General features: G+C 42.1%; 2 protein-coding genes across 2 annotated transcripts in view; one reads left to right on the top strand and one right to left on the bottom strand.

The window, feature by feature from the left end:
• nedd4l (NEDD4 like E3 ubiquitin protein ligase) overlaps positions 1–8,820 on the bottom strand; it is a 123,080-nt gene extending 114,260 nt beyond the window's left edge. Inside the window, exon 1 of the mRNA XM_052458533.1 lies at positions 8,302–8,820. Within this exon, the coding sequence (XP_052314493.1) occupies positions 8,302–8,346 (45 nt within the window). The 5' untranslated portion in view covers positions 8,347–8,820. The remainder of the gene's footprint in view (positions 1–8,301) is intronic.
• Positions 8,821–16,467: 7,647 nt separating this feature from the next.
• The window catches only part of prlra (prolactin receptor a), a 42,534-nt gene continuing 36,053 nt past the window's right edge, over positions 16,468–22,948 (top strand). The window contains exon 1 of the mRNA XM_052458528.1: positions 16,468–16,676. The gene's annotated coding sequence lies outside the window, so the exon portion shown is untranslated. The remainder of the gene's footprint in view (positions 16,677–22,948) is intronic.

Raw genomic sequence — 22,948 nt, 5'->3', positions numbered from 1 at the left:
TTAACAATGTCTACACTGTATTTCTGATCAATTGTTATTTTCTTTCAAAAATGCTTTTCTTTCAAAAACAAGAACATTTAAGTGACCCCAAACATTTTAACTGTAGTGTGTGTGTATGTATACAGTGCCTTGCGAAAGTATTCGGCCCCCTTGAACTTTGCAACCTTTTGCCACATTTCAGGCTTCAAACATAAAGATATAAAACTGTATTTTTTTGTGAAGAATCAACAACAAGTGGGACACAATCATGAAGTGGAACGACATTTACTGGATATTTCTAACTTTTTTAACAAATCAAAAACTGAAAAATTGGGAGTGCAAAATTATTCAGCCCCTTTACTTTCAGTGCAGCAAACTCTCTCCAGTGAGGATCTCTGAATGATCCAATGTTGACCTAAATGACTAATGATGATAAATACAATCCATCTGTGTGTAATCAAGTCTCCGTATAAATGCACCTGCACTGTGATAGTCTCAGAGGTCCGTTAAAAGCTCAGAGAGCATCATGAAGAACAAGGAGCACACCAGGCAGGTCCGAGATACTGTTGTGAAGAAGTTTAAAGCCGGATTTGGATACAAAATGATTTCCCAAGCTTTAAACATCCCAAGGAGCACTGTGCAAGCGATAATATTGAAATGGAAGGAGTATCAGACCACTGCAAATCTACCAAGACCTGGCCGTCCCTCTAAACTTTCAGCTCATACAAGGAGAAGACTGGGAGAAGACTGATCAGAGATGCAGCCAAGAGGCCCATAATCACTCTGGATGAACTGCAAAGATCTACAGCTGAGGTGGGAGACTCTGTCCATAGGACAACAATCAGCCATATATTGCACAAATCTGGCCTTTATGGAAGAGTGGCAAGAAGAAAGCCATTTCTTAAAGATATACATAAAAAGTGTCGTTTAAAGTTTGCCACAAGCCACCTGGGAGACACACCAAACATGTGGAAGAAGGTGCTCTGGTCAGATGAAACCAAAATTGAACTTTTTGGCAACAATGCAAAACGTTATGTTTGGCGTAAAAGCAACACAGCTCATCACCCTGAACACAACATCCCCACTGTCAAACATGGTGGTGGCAGCATCATGGTTTGGGCCTGCTTTTCTTCAGCAGGGACAGGGAAGATGGTTAAAATTGATGGGAAGATGGATGGAGCCAAATACAGGACAATTCTGGAAGAAAACCTGATGGAGTCTGCAAAAGACCTGAGACTGGGACGGAGATTTGTCTTCCAACAAGACAATGATACAAAACATAAAGCAAAATCTACAATGGAATGGTTCAAAAATAAACATATCCAGGTGTTAGAATGGCCAAGTCAAAGTCCAGAACTGAATCCAATCGAGAATCTGTGGAAAGAACTGGAAACTGCTGTTCACAAATGCTCTCCATCCAACCTCACTGAGCTCGAGCTGTTTTGCAAGGAGGAATGGGGAAAAAATTCTCTCTCCCGATGTGCAAAACTGATAGAGACATACCCCAAGCGACTTACAGCTGTAATCGCAGCAAAAGGTGGCACTACAAAGTATTAACTTAAGGGGGCTGAATAATTTTGCACGCCCAATTTTTCAGTTTTTGATTTGTTAAAAAAGTTTGAAATATCCAATAAATATCGTTCCACTTCATGATTGTGTCCCACTTGTTGATTCTTCACAAAAAAATACAGTTTTATATCTTTATGTTTGAAGCCTGAAATGTGGCAAAAGGTCGCAAAGTTCAAGGGGACCGAATACTTTCGCACGGCACTGTATATACACACACATACACACGCACATTGTTTTTTAAAGTGTACACGCCTCCCGAGTGGCGCAGCGGTCTAAGGCACTGCATCGTCACTACAGATCCTGGTTTGATCCCAGGCTGTGTCACAGCCAGCCGTGAACGGGACACCCATTAGACGGCTGTGTCAGGGGAGGGTTTGGCCGGCCTGCTTGCCCTTGTCTAATCGCGCTCTAGCGACTTGTTTTGCGGACTGGGCGCAATGCACTCTGACACAATCGCCAAGTGTACAGTGTTTCCACCGACACATTGGTGCAGCTGGCTTCTGGGTTAAGCAAGCATTGTGTCAAGAAGTTCACTGGTGAAAGACTGGCCACGGCTTCTTTAAAGCATTACTTAAATAACTGTGGTTGGCTTCCAGAGGGAATTTAGGAATTTTCCAAATACAGAAGCTATGCCATCTCCCAGGACTCTGACAGGATGCTCTCTAAGAATACCTTTGAGGGAAGGTGTGTGAAATCTGCAGGCTACTTCAGTTGTAAGACAGACTCCCTCTACAATCCCAAAACAGAGAGAACTTGTTTATGATGAGAAATTGGTGGCAGGGTAGCCTAACTTCACCCCATATTTGATACTGATTAATGACATTCAATTGAATACGTCAATTAGGCAATAGCTAGGTTTCCATCCAATTGGCGACAGATTTTAATATGAATATTCAAACGTCTGCATAAAAACAATACGCCCATATTACCACCTGAGATGTTTCCATCAAATGGACTCTTTGCAGATAAAAAAAAAGGCTGTGCGTGGTGACATAGCGCACATAAAAACACCTTTTGCAGCTCAATTCCCAAGCACAGAATTTTAAAAAGGGTATTCGGTACATGGGAGTTAAAACGGTTTACATTTTCATCACTACTGATGATTCGTTCACAAACATAATGTTGTGTTATATAGTGTGCCCACTGGTATCGTCACGTGCACTCTAGCCAACAGCGATATCTATGCACTGTTGGCTAGAGCGCAGGTATAACCTATATGAGATTTTAATGAACCAAATATATATATATATATATATATATATTATTTGTTTAGCTGTCACGCCTTGGTCATTGTATCTTGTGGTTTTTGTTATATGTTTGGGTAGGCCAGGGTGTGACATGGGTTTATATGTTGTATTTCGTATTGGGGTTTATATTAATTGGGAGTGTGTATTATTAGGGGTGTGTCTAGTTAGGCTTGGCTGCCTGAGGCGGTTCCTAATTGGAGTCAGCTGATTTCTCGTTGTCTCGGATTGGGAACCGTATTTAGGCAGCCTGAGTGCGCGTTGTATTTCGTGGGGGATTGTACCTGTCTCTGTGTTAGTCACCAGATAGGCTGTAATTAGTTTCACTCGTTTGTTGTTTTCTTCTTCAGTTATTTCATGTACCGCATTTTTCTTCATTATAAGACATGAGTAACCTACACGCTGCATTTCGGTCTGACTCTCTTCAAACGACAGACGAGGTTCATTACATTAGCTTGTTTGCCGTCAGCCAAGCATCGATTATCATGTCAACAGAATAAGAGCCTCGGTATCTAATGGAAAGAATCACCTTGCACTTTCACCAACCTGTGGTTCATCATAGTTCATCATAACTTATTTCATCTGTAGCCTAATAAACAGCATGCTTTCCCCACTAGTCAGAGTGAAGATCACACACACACACACACCACATAAATGGAGTGACTCCAAGTTTACTTCCATCTGGATGTTATATCAGTATTTGCGCACAAAGCGTTTCCACCGTTCTCACATCATTCATTTTACCGACACAAAAATCACACCATGTGGAACAGACATTATCCGTCTGCATTTATAACCTTTTACCATAACGTTCAGTTTCCATCACAGCTGTTGTGATTATTTATATACCGTATGTATGACTTTACTTGGATAAAAACTGTGGATGGAAATGTGATAATTGAAATAGTGTCACCATGAACACTCAGTGAATAACAATAAGGAGTAAAAATAACATGGCTATATACAGGAAGTAGAAAATAACATGGCTATATACAGGAAGTAGAAAATAACATGGCTATATACAGGAAGTAGAAAATAACATGGCTATATACAGGAAGTAGAAAATAACATGGCTATATACAGGAAGTAGAAAATAACATGGCTATATACAGGGAGTACATGTACCAAGTTGACGTGCTGGGGTACGAGGTAATAACATGGCTATATACAGGGATTACATGTACCAAGTCGATGTGCTGAGGTACGAGGTAATAACATGGCTATATAAAGGGAGTACATGTACCCCAGCACATCGACTTGGTATGAGGTAATAACATGGCTATATAAAAGGGAGTGCATGTACCAAGTCGGTGAGCTGGGGTACGAGGTAATTGAGGTAGATACACACTCATACATACACAAAAGTACGTGGGCACCCTTCAAATGATTAGATTTGGCTATTTCAGCCACAATCGTTGCTGACAGGTGTATAAAAATCGAGCACACAGCCATGCAATCTCCAAAGACAAACATTGTCAGTAGAATGGCCTTACTGAAGAGCTCAGTGACTTTCAACGTGGCACCATCATAGGATGCCACCTTTCCAACAAGTCAGCTTGTTAAATTTCTGCCCTAGTCAACTGTAAATGCTGTTATTTAGAAGTGGAAACTTCTAGGAGCAACAACGGCTCAGCTGCGAAGTGGTAGGCAACACAAGCTCACAAAACGGGACCGCCAAGTGCTGAAGCACATAAAAATTGTCTGTCCTCAGTTGCAACACTCACTACCGAGTTCCAAATTGCCTCTGGAAGCAACGTTAGCACAAGATCTGTTCGTTGGGAGCTTCATGAAATGGTTTTCCATGGCTAAGCAGACGCACACAAGTCTAAGATCACCATGTGCAATACTAAGCATTGTCTGGAGAGGTGTACGAAAGCTACCTGCCCGAATGCATAGTGCCAGCTGTAAAGTTTGGTGGAGGAGGAATAATGGTCTTGTGCTAATGCTACAGCATACAATGACATTCTAGACGATTCTTTGCTTCCAACTTTGTGGCAACCGTTTGGGGAAGGCCCTTTCCTGTTTCAGCGTAACAATGCCCCCATGCACTAAGTGAGGCCCATACAGAAATGGTTTGTCGAGATCAGTGTGGAAGAACTTGACTGGCCTGCACAGAGCCCTGACCTCAACCCCATTCAAACACCTTTGGGATGCATTGGAACGCCGACTGCGAGCCAGACCTAATCGCCCAACATCATTGCCCGACCTCACCAATGCTCGAAGCTGAACGGAAGCAAGTCCCAGCAGCATGTTCCAACATCTAGTGGAAAGCCTTCCCAGAAGAGTGGAGGCTGTTACAGCAGCAAAGGGTGGGGACAAATTCCATATTAATGCTCATAATTTAAGAATGAGATGTTTGACAAGCAGGTGTCCACATACTATTTGTCATGTAGTGTACAGTCGGGAGTATTCAGAAACCTATTTTTTTGACACATTTTGTTACATTACTTCCTTATTCTAAAATATTTTTCCTCATCAATCTACACACAATACCCCATAATGACAAAACTAAAAAAAGGTTTGTCGTCCGGGTATAAATTTGATTAGCTATTTAGCAGTCTTATGGCTTGGCTTGGGGGTTGAACCTGTTCAGGGTCCTGTTGGTTCCAGACGTTGTGCACTGGTACCACTTGCCTGGTAGTAGCAGAGAGAACAGTCTATGACTTGGGTGGCTGAAGTCTGACCTTTTTTTGGGCCTTCCTCTGACCCCGCCAGCTATAGAGGCCCTGGATGGCAGTGCGGTCGGCCCCAGTGATGTACTGGGCCGTAATCGCCAACCTCTGTAGCGCCTTGTTGTCGGGTGCCTTTCAGTTGCTGTACCAAGCAGTGATGCAGCCAGTCAAGATGCTCTCGATGGTGCAGCTGTATAACTTTTTGAGGATCTGAGGGTCCATGCCAAATCTTTTCAGCCCCCTGAGGAAGAGGCACTGTCATGCCCCACAGTTGTGTGTGGGGACCATGTTAATTCCTTAGGTTGCGTCAACCCGCTCCACTACAGCCCCATCGATGTCGATGGGGGTGTGCCTGCCCCTCCATTTCCTGTAGTCCACGATCAGCTCCTTTGCCTTGCTGACGTTGATCAGGTGATGTTGGGTTACTGTTGGAGTAGTGTCAGAGCTGGAGGGCTTCTCCCTCTATTCTTGGAGTACCTAAATGCCTCAGGACAGGAACTATTTCTGTTGTTGTAAGAGTTAGGCCTAGTCAACACTGTGTCCTGGCCCAATTTTCATCCGCACCTTTCAAAATGACCAGCCTGGTTTAATACAATCATTCATTACATTAGCTATGTCAACCATTAGATTACCTACTCAAGTTGTCGTTCAACATTAATGTTCTCATTCTCTATTAACTTACCTGGTTAGAGTTTTTATTTTATTTTTAACTACAGGTAAATGGAACTTAATTTTATAAACAAATAGGCCTAATGCACAACTGTGTTTCTAGTCCACCCAAATCCTTTTCTGTAGCGGTTTTGGAAGTGAAAAACCAAAATCACCCCCCAGCTCTGTAGCATGAGCCTCTTCAGGAAGGAAGGAAGGGAGCCACCCCAGCCAGCCTGCCTGCCAACCTTCCTACCACCCCAGCCAGCCTGCCTGCCAACCTTCCTACCACCCCAGCCAGCCTGCCTGCCAACCTTCCTACCACCCCAGCCAGCCTGCCTGCCAACCTTCCTACCACCCCAGCCAGCCTGCCTGCCAACCTTCCTACCACCCCAGCCAACCTGCCTGCCATCCCAGCCTACCACCCCAGCCAGCCTGCCTGCCAGCCTTCCTACCACCCCAGCCAAGCCTGCCTGCCAGCCAGCCGTCTCCCATACACTTTGCTGCCTCAGGTTTTTTTTTTTAACTACAATGCAAGTTGTGATGCCTAACGGCAAAAAAAAAATCAATGACACTCTCTGTGAGCTAATGTTTACACCGTCGTATACATAATAGCTAAAAACAAACCATGTCACTAATTATGATAAGTGCTCGCAATGGGTGGGGGTGGGAATGGGAATGTGGGGGACAATAAGCTTGTAACAGCCCAGGCGGTTTATCCAGCTGTTCCAAGTAGCCCTATGTGAGGAATGAATAATTATGCCCACCTTTTCCTGAAGACTGTCATGACTCCGAATACTTAAGAGTCTCCCTGGTACCAGGGTTCTGAATTCTGACACAGTCAGTCACACCACTTACTGTTTCGATGCGCACAAATAATGAATTACATTATTAGCAGCAACTGCGACCTATAGCCTTATTGTGCATAGAATATTATTAATGAGATGCCTATAAGCCCTAAACACTCAACGTTCATGCATAGAGAAAGTATTCGCCCACAACATTGGCATTGCTTACACAGGGAAAGGCAGTGGAGGAACATACACGTCCTCTGCTCTTCATCTCCAAAGGAATGTTACGAGAATAGTAGGCAGATTGAAACAAAAGAGTTGTTGTTTTAGCGGTTTAAAACTGGGTCGTCCCAAACGTGCTGCCTCTGGAAACCATTTAGTGCCGAGGTATTTTAATTACAGTATGAGGCCAGATCATTTTAACTACATCCTCAATGTTTAATTGGTGTCCAACTTCATGAGAGTGTAATGTGGAAATCAAGGGCATGTATCCTAGGTTACACACACACACACAAGACGTGTTAAATTACTGCCATTGGAATCTACTTGGGAGTGAAATCACTTGTCAAACAACTAATGGTCAACATAACGTCCTTTATAATGGTCATTGATGACAGACAGATTCAGCCCTTAAATCATGACTCAATTCCATTACATCACACATGAGAGTCATTGGACGAAGGCGTCTTCTGTACAGCGCTTTGTCAAGAGCTCGGTCTGAACATGAACACGCATCGCTTGCGGTACGGTTTTGGAAGCATAAGGACCTTAATCTTTCATATGAGCGAGAAATAAAAACATATTCAATTGATACACACATTTATACGGTTATAGTTCAGATTGTGTTTTTTTGTTGTTGTTTAAATTGGATTTCAAATTAGAAGTTACACTGATTGACTGACATTGTAGCTAACAGTACTGATTGTTACTAACGTTAACTAGCTTGTAGTAAAATATATTTTTAAAATGCCATAACTAGCTAGCTAATGTTTATCTTCGTCAAATTATGTGTAACCGTCGGCTGCAACTTAAAAACCCACGTACAGTGACTGTATAGGTTTCTGTAGGGGAAAAATTGATTGAGTAAGAAAGCGTAACGTTAGCACAGTGCAGGGCTACTCAAATGTTTTTTGTATCTTTATCTAGTTCATCTTATACAGCTAACGTTACGTACATACCTCAAATTGGAATAAGTATTTTGTCGAGGAAACTAGCTAGCTAGCTATCATAACAGCTGAGCAACTGGCCTCCACTAGCTACTAAAGATGGCTAACATTCCCTTTGGAGCGGAACGACACATTGTAACGTTAGCTAGCTAGCTTTGGACATCGTTAGTTCGCCATACAGATATCTTACTAAAACACTACATACACATCGAGATATGAGATGTTAACTTACTTCATCTTCGGAGAGGCCATGTATGGGTTCAAAATTCGTAGCCATATAGCCTGAGGAGCTAACACAAAAACACACCGCTAGCTGGCTAGCCTGAACAATATAGCAAAGTGTCCCCTCCTCAATGAATGTGTGTGTTCCTCTGTTGATAGAGCGAATCCTTCATTGGCACAAGCAAATAATGCCGTTTTTTTTTTGTAATCCTCTCCAGTGTGATGTTATGTTTGGTCAAAAACAATAAATGTAGAAAAGGGGCACTAACATTAAATTTATTTCGGTTTTGGCTGAGAATTCAGAGACTCCAGTTGCTTCTTCCAGTTCAACTCAAAGCTAGTTAGTATCATTCGGTTTTTGTCCAAAAGCGTTGGTGACAGCTGACTTCGAGTGAGTAAAGACAAATTAAGCCAACCACGCGGGTTATAGAACTACTGAAAAAGCAAACTGACCAATAAAAAAAATGTGCTAGGGCGTCTTAAAACTGTCTTATTGTTTCAGGTTGTGCAGGTTCCTGAAACGTTGCTTTGCCAGACTGAGCAGTTTTGCTTTCATATAGCGCCACCTTGAGGTTAGATTTTGGCGCATACCAGGCAGCTAGACATTCACTATATGTGGATGCAGAAGACAGATTTTATTTTGTGTCTGGTTTGGGCTACTGTAGCTGTATCTGCATCATCAGAAATACTATTGAAATGTAGGACTAGCGACAGAGGGCTGGCTGTTGGTCACTGATCGCAGGTACCATCCACAGCTGTTGTGCTCTTGTACAAGACACTTAACCCCTGACACTTTCTCCAGGGATGTTGTGCGTGTGTGCCTGTGTGTGTAAGGCAGAGGATGCATTTCTGGTTCTAAGAAAATTGGTAATAGAATATAGTTTAGCTTTTCTATTTGATTCTATTAATTTTGTATTTTCCAATCAACTGTATGGCTCAAACTAATCCATTATATTAAAAACGGTATCCTATCTAAGAAATTATTATGTTTATAGTAATCCTTTGGCCATTTTCTCTCCAAGGTCAAGCAGTATAGTATATATTTGCAGACAAGCCAGGTTTTATTCTGACTTTAAATACTGATTTGAACAGTAAGATTAGAGCTAGATTTGTGTTGATAAAACTGTCATTTACAGTTGTTTGAGACCTTTTTTCATAAAGTGGTCACTTGAATCTCAATTTGCCACTATCACTGCAATACCACTAGATGTCCTCAAAGCATCACAGCCCCTGCTGTCTCAGCAACTCACACATAGCACTGAAGACATGTACACAACACTCATTGCAAGAGAGCGTTAGGAACTGTACATATCATGTGTATGTAAACTACCATTGTTTCAGTGAGTAAATGAGCTGGCAGGATGGCAACTGCACCGTTCATAACCTCTGAATGACTAGCCATCCACGTGAATGCACTGGGTGAACTCACACAACACACTAATCTGATTCACTCTCATACACCTCAAGGTGAAACCGCTCATAATTTAGTAGTTACCCATCTGTAGTCTGCATATCCAGATGAGTGAGATCGGCCTTGGGAAAACCCATTTGTATGTGTAGCCTGTTTAATATTTACTGTACCCATCATTTGCAAAGGGATATAACATGACACACAATGAGTATTTTAAATCAATCTGTGGACCAGATGGGGCTATTATATAATGTTATTGCTTCTAAGTAGAGGTTGGATCGGGAGGGGTAAAGAGATTTTCCCAGATCTCCCCAAACAACCAAATGCCATCTGACAGGAAATGTACTGTATGATTTTATGAGCTGCTCGTTTAGTTTATGGTGTGTATTCTCTTCTCTCCTACCATGATACCTTTAAGAGCTGCCATAAACCCAGAAAATACAGTCAAGATATGAAGATGATTATATATGATCTCTATATGATCTGCCTATAAGCCATTGTTTTCAGATCCCAGAGGTCTAGTCTTTATAGACAGACATATGCAGCTCTTACCCATTGGCTAAGGGACATACAGAGTTGGAGGCTTCCAGTTTGGAATTAAATACATACATAACTAGTTGATGACAGAATAGCATAGAATAGAATGGAGGGAAATTCTGAATCATCAGGGTATTCTTACAGAGGAGAATGGTCAGTAGAAAAGGTTATCCAGGCATATCAACCAGCCGTCATAATCTCTATGTCCTTGGTTGGTGTGGAGCTCTACATCACATCTGCCCCACGAAGCATACAACCGATCCCGTTGCTGCCGGGTAATGGCTCGTTTCGTCACCCATCTCAGTGTTCTAGAAGGGAGAGGAGCTAAGTGTCAAAGTGGACCACACTAAAGAGGGATGGACTGCGTCTCTAATGGCAACCTATTCCCAACATACTGCCCTATGGGCACTGGTCAAATGTAGTGCACTATATAGGGAATATGATGCCATTTGGGACGTAACCAGTGTGAAACAGCAAACAGCTGGATTGGCCTTGCCTTGGCATGCTACTGATGCAGAGGCATAGAGCTCAATCTCACAGGGATTAGAGGGATTGGAGAGGATGCACATTGCATAGCATTCCTCCAGCAGGAGAAACGGGAATGAGAGCCTGTGTGTGTGTGTGTGTGTGTGTGTGTGTGTGTGTGTGTGTGTGTGTGTGTGTGTGTGTGTGTGTGTGTGTGTGTGTGTGTGTGTGTGTGTGTGTGTGTGTGTGTGTGTGTGTGTGTGTGTGTGTGTACTCCTGTCCGTACAAGCCCCTCTGGGACCCAGTTGACTGAAGTGAACTGTGTGTACCTACCCAGCAAACCAAAATTGGTACTGTGAACATTCCCAGAACAATTAATTAGGTTGCCCCAAAAGTTCTAATAACACAAACAACTATCCAGTTGTGCTGATGACTATACAATGTTTGTAAAAAAAAGCATTTGCCTGATGTTGCAAAAAGGTTCCCAGAAAACATTGTATTATTACATTGCCTGGTCACCTAATAAGAACCTATAGTCTGTGGTGGTTGTTACAGGTGTAACCATTCCAATGATACACCATTCCAATGATATTGGGGTGGCAGGGTAGCCTAGTGGTTAGAGTGTTGGACTAGTAACCGGAAGGTTGCAAGTTCAAATCCCCGAGCTGACAAGGTCGTTCTGCCCCTGAACAGGCACTGTTCCTAGGCTGTTGTTGAAAATAAGAGTTTGTTCTTAACTGACTTGCCTGGTTAAATATTTAAAAAATTGTGCATATCAAAACATTATTTGACTGTTTTGGGGATGTTATCATCCTAATGTTAGATAAAACCCTAACTAGAACTTAATGGTAATGTTAGCTAATGTTTTGGGATTTTTTTCGGTTTGCTGGGTAGGCCAAGTACCTTCTGTACAGGGCAATCATGCTGCCAATACATAATTGTGTGTGTGTATGTGTGTGTAATTTGGCACCATATGTTATATTATACAAATTATTTTTTTCTTATTTTTAAAATTAGAACATATCACCACCATAACAGTATTTGTAAAGTATAGGATTTTAATCCAAAGTGATTCAGACATGATCACCTTATAATACCTCTGTGTATGCAAATCATGTCTCTTCATATTCCCTTTTCTGCATTCCAGTTAGAAAAACTGTCTGTCTCTCAGTACGTAATGACAGTATCCTGGGCAAATGTCAGGGATGAGGGAAAACCTGCTTTCTCTTGCTCAAACACCAATATTACAAGGGAACTGCCAGTTCTCAGAATTGTCTGTCTCGTAAGGGATACGTGAACTGCAGTGATCTTTTGTTTCTCACCCCAGAGAGAGAAATCTTTCCAGAGCTTTCATTGAAAGGTACAGTTTAGGCCTCACAACCGGTCCTGACCGGGAGTCTCATAAGGTGGCGCACAATTGGTCCAACGTCGTCCGGGTTAGGGGAGGGTTTGGACCAGTGTCGTCCGGGTTTGGGGAGGGTTTGGTCCAGCGTTATCCGGGTTAGGGGAGTGTTTGGTCCAGCGTTATCCGGGTTAGGGGAGTGTTTGGTCCAGCGTTATCCGGGTTAGGGGAGTGTTTGGCCGGAGGGGCTTTATTTGGCTCATCGCGCTCTAGCGACTCCTTGTGGTGGGCTGGGCGCCTGCAGGCTGACTTCCGTAGTCAGTTGGACGGTGTTTCCTCCGACACATTGGTGCGGCTGGGTTCCGGGTTAAGCGGGGGGGTGTTAAGAAGCGCGGCTTGGTGGGTCATGTGTCAGAGGACGCATGACTTAACCTTCGCCTCTCCCGAGCCCGTTTGGGAGTTGCAATGATGAGAAAAGTTCGTAATTAGATTGCAATTGGTTATCACGAAACTGGGGAGAGAAATGGGGTAAAAACAAAAAAAAACAAGAAGATATATTTTAAGTTATGGGTGGATATCCATCTTCCATTATGATATCCTGTCTTCATTTAGGATCAAGTACCAATTATATAGCACCACTAGAATATTCACACTTCCTGTTGCTGCAGGATTATTTTCCTGCTGTAGCAAACTGTCTCAAATTAACATTTTACATCTGTACTTTAATGTATAGGAGGAGCGGGAGAAATGCACCACTATATATAATAGGAGAACATCTCAGGTACCGTACTGCATGTAGCTTATAGGTGGAGGCCATTGAGTTTGAGGAGAAACCACCCCATCATTGTTGAATGATCAAATATATTTCAAGGTTAGCAATTTCCAGGGTCATCCATTCTCAATACTTGAAGATGAGCTGGTCCTAGTTTGCTTATAATTCTGGTCATGGTTTGCTTATAATTTTTCAGAGGGTTACGGTTAAAAACGGAAGACACATTTAGTTTGAATGCATTCAGTTGGGAACTGACTAGGTATCCCATTTCACTTTCCTTAATGTTTATAAATGTTTACAAATAATAAAATGTTTATAAATGGTTTAATGTGAATTCTGATGTTTATATTGATGTGTATTGTGCATATTGAAGTGTAATGATGGGTTCATCTGTAAAAGAGACCTTGGTCTCAGCATGACTCCCTGTTAAAATAATCGTGTAATAAAACAAAATGCTTTTAAGTATTACCTCGTTTTTTCCACGAACAAAGCAACACGTCCCTAAGAAAGTCACGTTACATTGTCTCCAGGAGATGCAACCATTCTAATTGCCCTCAATGGGAGGAACCACTAACCAGGTACTGGGAGAAACAGAACTGAAGTACAATAAACAGTGTTTGAAGGTATGGTACACCTTTACAGCTGTGATCAGTCATAATGTGTTTTTACAATGTTTGACTAAGAACACCAGTAAATCCTGAGTGTTTGAGTAGAGAGGACGAACAACTTGACTCGCGATGGTAAAGCAGTAAAAATACAGGCAGACCTCATAACAAGCATGGCACTGTCACTCTGTATGCAAAATAGCTCTGACACACATAATTACCACACCAGACATGCCAACAGGGGTCTCTTCACAGTCCCCAAATCTCAAACGAATTCAAGGCAATGCACAGTTTTATACTGTATGATCACTTGCCACATGGAGCTAGCTCCCTTCCATCTCAAATTACTCAAGCAAAAAGCTAGAATAGCTACAAAAAAAAACATTAAAAAAAATAAAACTCACCTATCTGACTTAATTAAATTGTAGACCTATGTACATGTACAGTACCAGTCAAAGGTTTGGACACACCTACTCATTCAAGGGTTTTTCTTTATTTTTACTATTTTCTACATTTTAGAATAATAGTGAAGACATCAAAGCTATGAAATAACACATATGGAATCATGTAGTAATCAAAGAAGTGTTAAACAAATAAAAAATATATTTTATATTTGAGATTCTTCAAAGTAGCCACCCTTTGCCTTGATGACAGCTTTTCACACTCTTGGCATTCTCTTAACCAGCTTCATGAGGTAGTCACCTGGAATGCATTTCAATTAACAGGTGCGCCTTGTTAAAAAATAAATGGTGGAATTTCTTTCCTTCATAATGTGTTTGATTGAGCCAATCAGTAGTGTTTTGACAAGGTAGGGGTGGTATACAGAAGATAGCCCTATTTGGTAAAAGACCAAGTCCATATTATGACAAGTACAGCTCAAATGAACAAGGAGAAACGACAGTCCATCATTACTTCAAGACATGAAGGTCGGTCAATATGGAACAGTTCAAGAACTTTGAAAGTTTCTTAATGTTCAGTCGCAAAAACCATCAAGCGCTATGATGAAACTGTCTCTCATGAGGACCACCACAGGAAAGGAAGACTCAGAGTTACTTCTGCTGCAGAGGATAAGTTCATGAGAGTTACCAGCCTCAGAAATTGAAACCCAAATAAATGCTTCACAGAGTAACAAACACATTTCAACATCAACTGTTCAGAGAAGACTACTTGAATCAGGTCTTCATGGTCGAAATGCTGCAAAGAAACCACTACTAAAGGACACCAATAATAATAAGAGACTTGCTTGGGCCAAGAAACACAAGCAATGGACATTAGACCAGTGGAAATCTGTCCTTTGGTCTGATGAGTCAAAATTTGAGATTTTTGTCTTTGTGAGACGTAGAGTAGGTGAACGGATTATCTCTGCATGTGTGGTTCCCACCGTGAAGCATGGAGGAGGAGGTAGGGCACCCATTGATTTTGTTAGTCACACTCACTCAGATATCCTATTAACATGGCATAAGTAAATGCAAAAATGTGTAGAATTGCAGGAAATTAGCTTTTAAAACTGTAAAAATGTCTCCCCACTGCATGGCTAAATGTGTAAACCAAACGTACGTGTTTACCTTTGGTTAATTAAAATACTTTTTCTGCTAATCTAGGGCAGGCCAGCCCCCGAAGTGACTCTTCTTATAAACTGTACTCAAGAATTTCCTGTGTTGTCTTAGGAATTCAGCCTTCTCTGTGTTGACCTCACCAACCTCTCTCTCATGAACTATGGGCCATGGTACAAGCCATGGTTTCTTTGTCTCTCTCTCTCTCTCTGACGATGCTTAGAATAATTCATTGTAAAGCTTACAATATGTTTCATTGTGCACATGTTACACATCAAGAAATATATTGAGGCAAAAATTACAGACCGTGTAGCCTACAAATAGAACTCAACTGGCTGAACATGACATGTATTGGCCGCCACAGAAAAACAGCTTGATTATATTTTTAGAGGAGATATTCGGTGTATAAAGTGATGCGGAAGGGAAAGATGTACTTAGCTGTTCTACAAGTGGTCTAAGGCAGTCGGTAAATAACGAGCGTTTTCAAGCGCAACTTTACTTACAATGGTTTTGTTTAACAGTTCAGAGATTTAACTATGCTCCTACGAAGGTTCTAACGATGAATTTAGCCTTAAAATGTTTTTGGAAAACTGAGCCCAAGACTCGGGGTTAGATATAATATAGTAAACAAAAATCAGGGGGGGGGGAATCTAATTACTATGATATGTTACGTTTGGTATGGTATGCATTAAGTTGTGGATGTCCATCATCCATTTCGTATATGTTCCCCGAATTATAATTCATACAATGTTACGCATTTGCAATATGTTGATGCTAAAGTTAGCTAGTGGGTTAGGGTAAGGGTCAGCTAACATGCTAAGTAGTTGCAAAGTAGCTAAAACGTAGAAAGTAGTTGCAAAGTTGCTAATTAGCTAAAGGTGTCGGTGATGATATTCGAACACGGCCACCCCAACCAACCATCCTCCTTCAGTAATATAATATATGCCATTTAGCAGACGCTTTAATCCAAAACGATTTATAGTCATGCATGCATATATTTTAAGTATGGACTGCCCTGGAAATCGAACCCTGGCAGTGCAAGTGCCATATTCAACCAACTGAGCCATACAGGACCACAGTAACCTTCTGTTTTATGGCAAATATAACATATCATATTAATTTGAGTGTCCCGGATTTTTGTTGACCATGTTATGTCTCGTCTATGAGACCAACCTGAAATAATAGCTGCGCTAAATGCAATCTAACTGTTGGATCTCCTATAGATGGTGGGCCATCAAAACCGATAGTCTGAAGGGATTGACATCACAATATAAACACATGGATCAACTTGGTCGATGAAATGAATGAAAATTGAAATATGTTGCTTGTATTGAACTCAAAGTGCATACACGTATTTCATTTAGCAGAGCGACTTACAGGAGCATAGAGTGTACTGTATCTAAATGCTTGGGAGCTGGGCGGAGTTTCTAGATCTTGTGGGAGGGAGCGGTCAACACCGTCAACTCCAACCTCCTCTCTCCCCCTCAGGACCGGAGATGCTGAAAGCTCTTTAGTGTTGGGTTTATTCTTGAGGTACATGGCTGCGTGTGTCCTCGTTCTGTGTTATAGCCAAGTATCCCATTATACAACAACAGATATCAACAAAGTTTCCGTTGGAGCGCCGTTGCATGGGAGTCAAGCTCCTCTGGAAAGCATAAGGAATTAAAGGAATTGACTGGACTTCGCCGAATGCAATTGGGGTGAGTAGGCTACATTACAAAGATCAAATCAGGCTACTTATTCAGGATAGTCCACTCAGTAACACTGACACTGTTTTCCAGGGATGGAAACTAGGTGGGTGGGCGATCTGGTTAGTTGCATCAGCTAACTTCCAAAGCATAAATAGGCTACATTAAGAAATAGGTTTAATACTTAAAAAATACCAACTTTAGCACAACACTTCATGATTTAAAGTACGTTAAGAAATATAATTGAATAGAATGATAATTTAAATGAATCACTATATTCTCTGCACCATATTCTGATATGTAACTCTATTGAATGTAGGACATAGCAGGGCCGGTACCAGATTCAGGGCCGGTACCAGAACGAATCAGTTGGATTTCCATAGGGGGTCACGTTTTTTCACGAGACCTCCATTTTTTAAAAATTGGTTTTTATATTAAAGACATAATTTAACTGTAAAAATGTATTGCCTTTTAATGTGTCATGAACACAACCAGTCATCTGATTGTCAAATAAATCACATCGTAGGCTGTGCATGAGTTTCAAGTTTGGGGAAGCTTACAATTTTCCTACCATTTATACGGAGCTGCGTGCCAGTTAGGATTATCATATGCGCATTTTCATGGAACAGTAGTATAATTTCAATAATAACGTTTTCGTTTCTCAAAATTATTGTGACTTTGTTAACCATAAAAATCCTAATTAAAATGAGAAAATAAATCCCAAAGTAAAAATTAAACGAAGGCAAGAGCACCAGCCGCATTGTAAACTAAACAAAATACATAAACCCGACAAAATAAAACAGTAGAAAATATCAGGATGAAAATCCAGCTACTTTCGATCGCATTAATCTCTCTACTTCCACCTGTCTGCCTCAACTTCTATCTATCTTGATTTGAACTATCGCTAGTGAAGTGCAACATTGTATCATATCAATCAACTGGGTTAGGGCATTTGCAAAGGATGTAAAACGTGTTTTTTTTTTTACTTCGTTGCCTCCACCTTGTGTGAGGTGGAGACAAAATTACTGAGACACTCGGTTTATTCGTGGTGGAAATGGTGAGTTAAGACAATCATAACATCCCCAAATGGGCACTTTCCTACATTTGTGCGCAGCAGGCCAGGTAGACCGACTTCTATGCATGCTCAGGTGTGCGTGCTCCCTTAACATTAACAGATAGAAAAACCTGACACTCCAAACGAAATATAATACACAATATTGACAAAACTCATAGATGGTTATGAAATAAATCAAAACTTGTTTCTTACAAGTGTAGCAGGTTGTGAACTCTGCAAAAATGTTGTATTTATTTATTTCACCTTTATGTAACCAGGTAGGCTAGTTGAGAACAAGTTCTCATTTACAACTGCGACCTGGCAATGATAAAGCAAAGCAGTTAGACACAAAAAGCAACACAGAGTTACACATGGAATAAACAAACATACAGTCAATAATACATTCAAAAAAGTATATATACAGTATGTGCAAATGAGGTAGGATAAGGGAGGTAAAGGCAATAAATAGGCCATGGTGGTGAAGTAATTACAATATAGCAATTAAACACTGGAATGGTAGATGTGCAGAAGATGATTGTGCAAGTAGAGATGCTGGGGTGCAAAGGAGCAAGATAAATAATTAAATACATTATAGGGATGAGGTAGATTGGATGGGCTATTTACAGATGAGCTATGTACAGGTGCAGTGATCTGTGAGCTGCTCTGACAGCTGGTGCTTAAAGCTAGTGATGGAGATATGAGTCTCCAGCTTCAGTGATTTTTGCAGTTTGTTCCAGTCGTTGGCAGCAGAGAACTGGGAGGAAAGGCAGCCAAAGGAAGAATTGGCTTTGGGGGTGACCAGTGAGATATACCTGCTGGAGCGCGTGCTACGGGTGGGTGCTGCTATGGTGACCAGTGAGCTGAGGTAAGGCAGGGCGTTACCTAGCAGAGACTTGTAGATGACCTGGAGCCAGCCAGCCAACGAGAGCGTACAGGTCGCAGTCGTGGGTAGTATATGGGGCTTTGGTGACAAGACGGATGGCACAGTGATAGGCTGCATCCAATACGAGAGTATGTTTGGCAGCATGAGTGAAGGATAACGGTTCTAATCTAAGAATGAGAACTGTAGAATATTGTAATTAATACATGCATTAACATAAATGAATGTAACCAAGTTATGGGGATTAACAGGTCATGTACTACTGGTGACATATGTAATGTGGAATTTATCAAAATAAACAATCAAAGGGGAAAACAATTCACACAATGAATTTGCAGGAGAAGACTGAGAGATTGGTGGGAGAAGGCTGAGAGATTGGTGGGAGAAGGCTGAGAGATTGGTGGGAGAAGGCTGAGAGATTGGTGGGAGAAGACTGAGAGATTGGTGGGAGAAGGCTGAGAGATTGGTGGGAGAAGGCTGAGAGATTGGTGGGAGAAGGCTGAGAGATTGGTGGGAGAAGGCTGAGAGATTGGTGGGAGAAGGTTGAGAGATTGGTGGGAGAAGGCTGAGAGATTGGTGGGAGAAGGCTGAGAGATTGGTGGGAGAAGGCTGAGAGATTGGTGGGAGAAGGCTGAGAGATTGGTGGGAGAAGGTTGAGAGATTGGTGGGAGAAGGCTGAGAGATTGGTGGGAGAAGGCTGAGAGATTGGTGGGAGAAAGCTGAGAGATTGGTGGGAGAAGGTTGAGAGATTGGTGGGAGAAGGCTGAGAGATTGGTGGGAGAAGGTTGAGAGATTGGTGGGAGAAGGCTGAGAGATTGGTCGGAGAAGGTTGAGAGATTGGTCGGAGAAGGTTGAGAGATTGCATTGTGGAGAGATTCGCCTATATCTCCGCCACACACCCCTCCCCTTCTTCTTGTCTCAACATTTGAAATTATTATCAAATTATCATCTTCACACATATTTTAGATTCTTTTCACTGACAGCTGCAACTCAATAATCAGCTAGGCCAATCAATGATCCCACCATGTAAAAAAAAAAAAACGTTTTAAAATTTATTTGGTCTATTACAAATCTGTCAGACACTATTTTTGACAGTATTTCAATCTGAAGACAGTGTGGTTTTTAGTGACTGAAATGCATCAGAAAGGTGTTGGGAAATTCAGAAGATCTTTGTTTTTTAAAAATGTATTGCCACCTGGGCCCACCGGTGTAACTGTTCAGCTACTCGCTGTACACTACTGTGTAATAGTGCACATGGATTGAATTGTGTGGGTTTACTAACGCCTTAGTTCTTGTAGCTACTGTATGTTGACTATGACTAAGGTTTGGCATGGAGAGGTGTTTCCCACCTGGTCACAGACAGCTGTTGTGTTGTGCACTGAAGTCTACAAGTGAAGGGAAAATGTGAGAGGATGAGAGCAGGTAGATGTGATGATGCTGTTTGTATGGCTGCTATGAAAGTGACCTGTGTGTGCGAGTGATCAGAGGTGTATTCATTCTTCCAATTCTGTTGCAAAATGTTCTTTCAATGGAAAGAAACGGAACGAAATGGGTATGAACCTACCTGAATGTGTCCATTAAACTCTTGTAACGTTTCACAACTAAAACTGTTTGGACTAATGATTACACCCTAGATCAGCTAGATTCAGGCAAGAGTCTGCAAGGCGGTATTGAATGCCACTGTCTGTCACCTTGGTTACTAAAAATGTCTCTTGACCTGTGCACCTATGTTATAAACCTTCATTTGTAGGCTAGGTTGTAGCAACCTCATGACGGGTAGAGGGCAAATTCGAGTATCATGTAGGAGCCTAAACCTGTCAATGTTACATTGAGCTTGGTGAATGGAATATGAATGACAGTCATCCAATATGCTGTAATAGAAATAAGGCCATACTCATTAAAAAAATAATTGTCCTCCCTGATCTTACACGGCACTGACATCCACTGTTACTGACATAATCTCCGTTCTATCAACCAAGTGTAAATTTCCTCTCGCGACCTTAGATCGGATACGCCTTAGATCGGATATAGGATTTCCCAAAACCGGAAGTCCCAACTTGGAAACGAGAGAAAGGCCTATTCCAGCATCTGCATAGTACACCACAGATTACACTGTAAACACCAACTTCCCTTCAATTCACATGGCTGAAATGACAAAGAGAAAGTATCCAACTCATGTGTTGCCCATGTATCTGATGCTGTCATACTCTTTTTGAACAGACAGCATCAGATACATGGTCTACACGTACTGAGACAGAGAGGTGCTGTTTCACTGTCCAGACAGCATCAGATACATGGTCTACACATACTGAGACAGAGAGGTGCTGTTTCACTGTCCAGACAGCATCAGATACATGGTCTACACATACTGAGACAGAGAGGTGCTGTTTCACTGTCCAGACAGCATCAGATACATGGTCTACACATACTGAGACAGAGAGGTGCTGTTTCACTGTCCAGACAGCATCAGATACATGGTCTACACATACTGAGACAGAGAGGTGCTGTTTCACTGTCCAGACAGCATCAGATACATGGTCTACACATACTGAGACAGAGAGGTGCTGTTTCACTGTCCAGACAGCATCAGATACATGGTCTACACATACTGAGACAGAGAGGTGCTGTTTCACTGTCCAGACAGCATCAGATACATGGTCTACACATACTGAGACAGAGAGGTGCTGTTTCACTGTCCAGACAGCATCAGATACATGGTCTACACATACTGAGACAGAGAGGTGCTGTTTCACTGTCCAGACAGCATCAGATACATGGTCTACACATACTGAGACAGAGAGGTGCTGTTTCACTGTCCAGACAGCATCAGATACATGGTCTACACATACTGAGACAGAGAGGTGCTGTTTCACTGTCCAGACAGCATCAGATACATGGTCTACACATACTGAGACAGAGAGGTGCTGTTTCACTGTCCAGACAGCATCAGATACATGGTCTACACATACTGAGACAGAGAGGTGCTGTTTCCCTGTCCAGACAGCATCAGATACATGGTCTACACATACTGAGACAGAGAGGTGCTGTTTCACTGTCCAGACAGCATCAGATACATGGTCTACACATAATGAGACAGAGAGGTGCTGTTTCACTGTCCAGATAGCATCAGATACATGGTCTACACATACTGAGACAGAGAGGTGCTGTTTTACTGTCCAGACAGCATCAGATACATGGTCTACACATACTGAGACAGAGAGGTGCTGTTTCACTGTCCAGACAGCATCAGATACATGGTCTACACATACTGAGACAGAGGGGAGCTGTTTTACTTCCCAGACAGCATCAGATACATGGTCTACACATACTGAGACAGAGAGGAGCTGTTTCACTGCCCAGACAGCATCAGATTCATGGTCTACACATACTGAGACAGAGGGGAGCTGTTTTACTGTCCAGACAGCATCAGATACATGGTCTACACATACTGAGACAGAGAGGTGCTGTTTCACTGTCCAGACAGCATCAGATACATGGTCTACACATACTGAGACAGAGAGGAGACAGAGAGGTGCTGTTTCACTGTCCAGACAGCATCAGATACATGGTCTACACATACTGAGACAGAGAGGTGCTGTTTCACTGTCCAGACAGCATCAGATACATGGTCTACACATACTGAGACAGAGAGGTGCTGTTTCACTGTCCAGACAGCATCAGATACATGTACACATACTGAGACAGAGAGGTGCTGTTTCACTGTCCAGACAGCATCAGATACATGGTCTACACATACTGAGACAGAGAGGTGCTGTTTCACTGTCCAGACAGCATCAGATACATGGTCTACACATACTGAGACAGAGAGGTGCTGTTTCACTGTCCAGACAGCATCAGATACATGGTCTACACATACTGAGACAGAGAGGTGCTGTTTTACTGTCCAGACAGCATCAGATACATGGTCTACACATACTGAGACAGAGAGGTGCTGTTTCACTGTCCAGACAGCATCAGATACATGGTCTACACATACTGAGACAGAGAGGTGCTGTTTCACTGTCCAGACAGCATCAGATACATGGTCTACACATACTGAGACAGAGAGGTGCTGTTTCACTGTCCAGACAGCATCAGATACATGGTCTACACATACTGAGACAGAGAGGTGCTGTTTCACTGTCCAGACAGCATCAGATACATGGTCTACACATACTGAGACAGAGAGGTGCTGTTTCACTGTCCAGACAGCATCAGATACATGGTCTACACATACTGAGACAGAGAGAGTGCTGTTTCACTGTCCAGACAGCATCAGATACATGGTCTACACATACTGAGACAGAGAGGTGCTGTTTCACTGTCCAGACAGCATCAGATACATGGTCT

Source organism: Oncorhynchus keta, chromosome 12, assembly GCF_023373465.1.
Source record: "Oncorhynchus keta strain PuntledgeMale-10-30-2019 chromosome 12, Oket_V2, whole genome shotgun sequence".
Taxonomy (NCBI): Eukaryota; Metazoa; Chordata; class Actinopteri; order Salmoniformes; family Salmonidae; genus Oncorhynchus; species Oncorhynchus keta.
The sequence above is the reverse complement of the archived record's forward strand: the minus strand, read 5'-3'. Positions and strand labels throughout refer to the sequence as shown.